The sequence below is a fragment of the Eimeria acervulina genome, genomic scaffold (assembly GCF_000499425.1).
Source record: "Eimeria acervulina Houghton genomic scaffold, Eah_scaff1684, whole genome shotgun sequence".
Taxonomy (NCBI): Eukaryota; Apicomplexa; class Conoidasida; order Eucoccidiorida; family Eimeriidae; genus Eimeria; species Eimeria acervulina.
The window spans coordinates 1-6,553 of NW_013549014.1; the positions used below are offsets into that span (position 1 = coordinate 1).

Genomic DNA, 6,553 nt, shown 5'->3' on the forward strand with positions numbered 1-6,553 from the left:
CTATGCTGGAGCAAACGAAGGCAGGAGGATGTCTCGTGTACAGGCAGCGACTCGACTTGCTGTCTGCAAAGTTGGTGGGCTCACGACGAGCGGACGCAGATGCCTTCCGAGGCGATACAAAGAGTTGCGCCTCTTCAGCCCTCACAAGTTGCAGAGGATGCAGGTGGATGGGACGGCTTTAGTGTGTCATCACCAGCGCATTCAGAGAAAATATCCTCAGTACCATTCCTTAACAATGCAGGAGGGACTGCAGAGACCAATTCACAAAGTCCTCGTAAGCAAGTGCCACTTTCCTCGGAGAATCTTAGCTGCACTTCGTCGGCATGTGCCTTTTCCCAGTCTTCCACTTTGAAGCCTGAATCGCACGGTGCTCTACTCTCGTCATCATGGAACCCTTCCTGCGGTTCACCAAGCCTCTCAGAAGTGGCCCCCAGGTTCAGCTCTCATCTAGTGGAACCTGAATCTAGCAACTCTCCCCACGAGGCGATGCGCATTCCACAGCATGACGCCAGAGCAGCGCAAGCCTCACTGTCGAGCTTCGTGCAGGCCGACGGCCCATTCCGCGCAGCGTTTGGTAGCGAGGTCGCCCGCCCTGACACTGCTAGTTCAGGTCAAGTTCTAATAAACTCTTCTGAGCCTTCAAGCGGTTCCTCCGATGTCTTGTCACCATTTTGGCTTGGAGACGATCCTGTACTAGACCTAGTACACAACGCTCAGTTTGCGTTGGTCGGGGCGCACATCGTTGAAGAGCCTTCGAAAAGTTCGGCAACGCTGCAAGAAAGCACTGCTGAAGCTTCATCATCTCTAGAAGATGCTGTACATAGGGCTCGTGAGTCGTCGGCAGCCGGTTCTAGCCAATCCCCTCAGCATGCTCAGGAAGAGCTAGGATCACCACTGGTTGCCAGCAGCATTCTCATCATATCAGCCAACAACGCAACTGACATCATGGAGGTACTCCAACCACAACCAAGCCATCTATAGCCTACACAGATTCCAGGCCTTCATGAGTGGAACATTGCACTTGCGCCTTTGCTCTTCATGGATGCTAGTCAATTTATGTCTAGGTTCACTTTGCCGAACTGCATTCTGTCAGCTGCAATGGCAAACGAGTCTGATATACGACTACTTACGACGATATGACCCTGCGTTCGTTTTGTCTCTGCTCTGTTCAGCGTGCCCAATCCCTTCGTTAGCGCTGGCTAAAAGACTAGGTTCACTTTGCCGAACTGCATTCTGTCAGCTGCAATGGCAAACGAGTCTGATATACGACTACTTACGACGATATGACCCTGCGTTCGTTTTGTCTCTGCTCTGTTCAGCGTGCCCAATCCCTTCGTTAGCGCTGGCTAAAAGATACCAGACACGAAGACGAAGTGGCGGAACAACGTGACTCTTCAAACACCACGCAGCCACCCAGAACGGCATCGTCAAGGCTTGGAAATATCACAGCGAAGGCTCGAAACAGTGCAAGACCGCTGTGTCAAGCGCTGAAGAATCAGTAGGTTTGGCTTGCTCTTCCCTTAGTGTGCTTGACGAAAGGGAGTCCGCCCCAGCCCACTATCACCGCGTGCCAGTCCGGCTCGAGCTAAGGCAGTATGAGCAGACATGATCGTCTCATTTCTCTTCCCCTTAGGATTACAGTCACAATGCATGTTTTGTACCCATACTTAGTTTTTCATGTCAACTTTCCACTACGTCCTCGTGCATCTCTGAAGGAGATGCTCCGTGCAGTATCTCGCCGGAAGACTTTTTGCATGTGCACTGCTCACGGGACGAATACGAACCTGGTTTCCTGCTCACGCAGAGGCTTATGCAGTTTCTGTGGATAGTGAAAAGTAGGCAGTTGCTCTACGAAGCTCTGGAGCAGCTGCTGCTCCACCAGCGGCTGCGTCAGGACAAAATTGCTTCTGCACCTTTTCCATGGTAGATGCTAGCCCTACAGCCTCAACACACGCCCACTGTTCCTATAGCTATGCATTTACAAGGACCATATTTGGTTTTCAACGCCAGCAGAAGAGCAAAGCATTGCGCAGCTAACCAACTGTCGAGAAGCTTGAAAATGCTTTTTGACGCGGAGCTGCTAGATGGAGATAAGGCTGCATCGCATCTGCGTTATCTACTTTCCTCCTGTCCGAGTGCAGTTGCGCTTCCACATGATCTCCCATTCGTCACTGTGCAATCTGCGTTCCATTTAAGCTTGCTAGATCGCCTATTAAATCAAAGCTTCGCTGCCTTCAACGTTGGTCGAGTGACTGCTTTGCAGACGAGTACGAAGTGTGCAGATGGAAGAGTTGGATTTGCAATAAGAATGTTGTGATACATAGAAAAAGCTCCTTTTCTGTAGGTCTAGAAGTAGCTCACCAGTAATAGGAGAGGCGCCAGTGGCGTTAGAAAGCAATTTCAGCCTGTGTATTTGTCTATGCACGGGGACACCTACTTACCGAGGCTCTTAGTGCACCAGCCACCACGTGAACAGCGCAACACTCAAAAGAGTAGCTTATGTCCCACTACTTAACAACGGAACTGTTCAACGTGTGAATATAAATATAAATTAGAAGTGCTGGGTTTTCAGGAGTTTTATTCGCGTAGTAATATACGACGTATCTTTTGTTCCAGAGGAACCTGAGGCAAAAATGAAGAGAAGAAAAACAGAGTATGGACAATTTGAAAGTACTATGATTAGAACGGTAGCAAACGGGAGTTAATAAAAACGCAGTTGTGCGAAGGCTGGTGTAGTTGGAAACGAACTGGCAGGCAGTGATGCCCAGCTCGAAGGAGTCTTTCTTCCGGTGCAAGATACGGTAAAGCAAGCGAAACCTGCTGATTCTTTCAAGGTTTGCGCGACGGTCTCTCTACGGTCCTCCCCAGAATTACGAGCTACTTGTAGTGTCGCCCGTCGCCTCGCCCACTCCTTCAGAGCTTGCGCACAGTATAAAAGTAAGAGACTATATATCCATATATGGGCAAATTTCGGAGTGAATGCTCGCATGGCTACTTCGTTCGTCCGAGCGGCAGACGGTCAACGCAAGAGGCTGAAACATGACGAGCAATCAAATTTTCTCGAACATGTTTTTGCTGTTTTTTACTGACGCGTTGTGATTAACACATGACGCCTGGTTTGCCTTTTCTGGTCATACTAACTCCACAGCGCCGTCTGCCTCACTGACTGGTAGGATGCCAGTGGCATATATAACCAGTGGTTTGGTTTGGTATCGAAACTTCAAGGCGATTGTTGGGTAATGGCTGCCGGACATTCGTGGCCCACATACAAAAGAGATGTCTCAAGCAACGTACGTTTCTGCAGCTAATTGACTCAACTGCGCAGAATAGAGCATCCGAAGATTTGCCTTGAGGCACAGTAGCATCTATTAAAACTCCTTCTGAACTACCAAGTCACACCTGGAGAACCCGGTGCTATTTGCTGGGTCGACTGGACCGTTGGTTCGCACGAAATTGAATAGTGGGCTTTGCAGTGCACAGTCGCCGCGCTATAGAGTGCATCTCCGCACATGGGAGAGTCTCAAGACTAGGATTCGATGTGATAAGCGCAGCAAAGATTCAGTGCCAGATTCAGCTGGCTGCCCCATGCTACTAAGTCATGGCTGGTAGAGGGTATGGATATAGCCTTGCAAAGCTATAGGCCAGCAAAAGCTCCACTGAAGAAAAAGCCGTACTATTGATGCATGCGACAGTCGTGATCGGCAGTGCTCGCACGGCGACAGTGTCCATTATCACTATCGCACGAGAGCCTTTGTACCGGTATAAGCCAACTGCGTGATTCCTACTCACGTTATTTGCTCCACAACTTCCAGTTGCAATTAATTAAATCGTCCACTGAAGCGTGCACGAATCAGTTGCGTGGGCTTTGCATGCTGTTCTCAACGCGAAAACATTCGAGGGTCCAGTGGGAGAGGATATCTCTGCTGGCACTGCACTTCGAAGTCTGCGCAGTCTGTTGCACTTTGCTGTGAAAAAAGCCCTAGTCAAAGAGTGGCAGCCTTGGAAACAGCTTCATCACATGGCTCACCTACCCCAGCGTTTCTGGAGTGCTGAAGGAAGCAAACGCTTGGACGTATTCGTCAATAAAAAGACATCTTCACATGTTTACTGGTACATATAGGCACACAAACGTTTTGCATGAATGCAATGTTCCACAGATGCCTGCACTTTGAAAGAGGGACAAATGATTTGCTTGCCGTTGCCAGAGGTGGGCTACACAACTATAGATGTACAGTACCAAAGTAACAGCAAACATTACGACCTCGTGCGCCTTGGGCTCCAATGGATAGCTGAAGTCAGTAGTCCCCGTCAAAGCCCTCGCGACAACGACAAGCAGTATCGGTCAGATTGCCACCTGGCTTATCACCTTGGGGCATTTCCCTTTCACCTGCAGAAAGCCCGCTTTTGTCGCCGTGTGTAGTTGCACGCTCACATATCCGTCAACTGAATTGAAGTTAAAACCGCGAGGAAGATGTATGCGTGGCACCCCGTTCATAAAACTATTTGGAATCTTCAGCGTTTTGCCACTGCAGTTAGTCTTCTTGAACATTGGCGCGGCTGCCCCTCTTGCTTAACGAGCTTTGTCACGACAGGTCGAGCTTTGACGTTGTGCTGTAATTGCTCCTAAACTGTTTCTGTCGAGGTAACGAACGAATACACTGCTCAAGAGCGCACAGCTTTTGCTGAAGCTCCAGCTGCACTTGGAGCAGTTGTCGTCCTGTTGCCGAGCCGACTACGCGGCTACATGCTTCAGCGAACTCCTTCACTGCAAAACCAAAGGCAAGCCCCACCACGCAGTTGATTTAGGAGTTAGAATATTAGAATAGAAACTGCGTACACCCACTCCCTGTACAAATAACGAACAAGTCTCACAGCCGTACCAGTGACGAATTGTATGCCGCGTTGATGGAACATGCTGAGGACGTCAAATGCTTGGTAGAAAGGTATACGCGCCGCCTGCATTCCCACAGTACAAAACGAAGTCATATTTCACCGAGTAGGATGGCCCTCTAAAGAAAGTATGCCATCTTTATGGCCTTGCATCTAGATGCAGAGGATTCATACACTGGTCAGAAGAACATGTTATAAGATGTTGTTGTCTTCTGACCTGCAGTGCATCCTGAACCGTTGGATCACGGAGAATATCCATGGGCTTATGACCTCCAATGCGCAAGTATCTAACGCACGTGCGGATGTTGATCCCATCTAACTGAAGCGAGTCCGGCAAGTGCGTTCTGATCTGAAGAGGCTCAGAGTCCGTTGCACTTTCTGTCGACGGGCGAGCTGTACTGTCTTCGCTGGCAACCCCTGTTAGCTTCCTTTCGAAATGAGCGCCTGCTGCACACGTCGGTGCCCTGGGGCTCTGAGAAGCGGAGGCCGCCGCCTGCGTGACCATGCTGCTGCTGGCAACCGCGTGCCGCCAGGTTGCCGGCGATTCGCCTTCTCTTAAGAGTGTCGGTATAGTGCTGTCTTGCCCCGAATCCCCGCCAGCCCAACCACTCGTGGTGTGCTCCAAATTCGCGGTGGTGAAGGCGCTGCCTTCAGAAGAAAACGTCGACACTGCAGGCCTCATGCAGACGAGGAATGACGTCTTCTCAAAAGCTGACAACAGCACTTTCTCATTGTGAATGTCTTTTTCCAAGTCATCCTTGTAGTTTGCCTCCTTCAGAAGTCGGTTGGACATGTCTACATATGCGTCTAGGATAATCCCTAAAATTGCAAGAAACAAAGAAGGCCCCAATTGCCAATGATCGTTGTCTTTTTGTGAAGCTCAAAAAATCTGGCCACTACTGAACGGAGAAGCACCAGCGGAGTCCCGTCAATCTGCAATGTGAGAGGCAACGCACGAGATTATCAGCAGCCTACCTGTGACGATGTTCAAAAGTGTTAACGTTGTGAAACAAATATACGCCACGAAGAAGATCCGACTAAATGGGTGCTTTTCTGCAGTCGCTGTGGCCACATTGTTCCAGCCTGCAACCCCCAAACGCATCAAAACACTTCTGCGGATGCTCAGAGAAAGCTCACAAATGGTAACTGGTTTCGCTAAAAACCACATGTCTGCTGCAATTGCAAGCACCAACACAACCCTCACTAGAGCTCAAAACTCCAGACTCACCTTCAAGCGTGAGTACAGTGAAAAGAGTAAACATGGAAAGCACCAAATTTCCCCACAAAAGCCGCATCTCCGCGTCGTCTTCATCCTGAAGGAGGGAACACGCGGAAAAATGGCGAGCTCAGTTCAATTAGTTCCTTCACATATTTCCCTCTGCACCAGTCACCTCCGTTGCCCCCCTCCCTCCCACGAATTTAGCAGCTTCGAGTCATTGCTTAGCTGCCTCAAGCAAATATGCGCTGCATTTCTTGTAATGGTGAGTGAAACCATGACTCACGTAATAGGCCCAGGTGCAAAAGACTGCGCAGGTATAGATGACAACCAAAACAAACAAAGCCGTCCACAGCAGGGACCGAAGGCTGTGAAGGATGCCTGAAGCGAATATCAGACCAGAATAGCAGATATGAGCAGAGCGGACTACGCAGGTGCACGTGCCTA

The 6,553-nt window shown here is 49.7% G+C and overlaps 2 protein-coding genes across 2 annotated transcripts; one reads left to right on the top strand and one right to left on the bottom strand.

Moving 5' to 3' along the window:
* Nucleotides 1–157: 157 nt before the first annotated feature.
* Nucleotides 158–1,350, top strand: EAH_00062180 (hypothetical protein, conserved; the record flags this gene model as incomplete). The annotated part of the gene is made up of 4 exons (XM_013393267.1): nucleotides 158–274; nucleotides 547–951; nucleotides 1,094–1,146; nucleotides 1,320–1,350. The coding sequence occupies 4 exons, from the start codon at nucleotides 158–160 to the stop codon at nucleotides 1,348–1,350; spliced, it is 606 nt and encodes a 201-aa protein (XP_013248721.1).
* A 3,233-nt stretch (nucleotides 1,351–4,583) lies between these two features.
* Nucleotides 4,584–6,185, bottom strand: EAH_00062190 (hypothetical protein, conserved; the record flags this gene model as incomplete). The annotated part of the gene is made up of 5 exons (XM_013393268.1): nucleotides 4,584–4,765; nucleotides 4,881–4,956; nucleotides 5,108–5,709; nucleotides 5,866–5,973; nucleotides 6,119–6,185. 5 exons carry the CDS (start codon nucleotides 6,183–6,185, stop codon nucleotides 4,584–4,586), a joined length of 1,035 nt encoding a protein of 344 aa, XP_013248722.1.
* Between the last annotated feature and the right edge of the window lie 368 nt (nucleotides 6,186–6,553).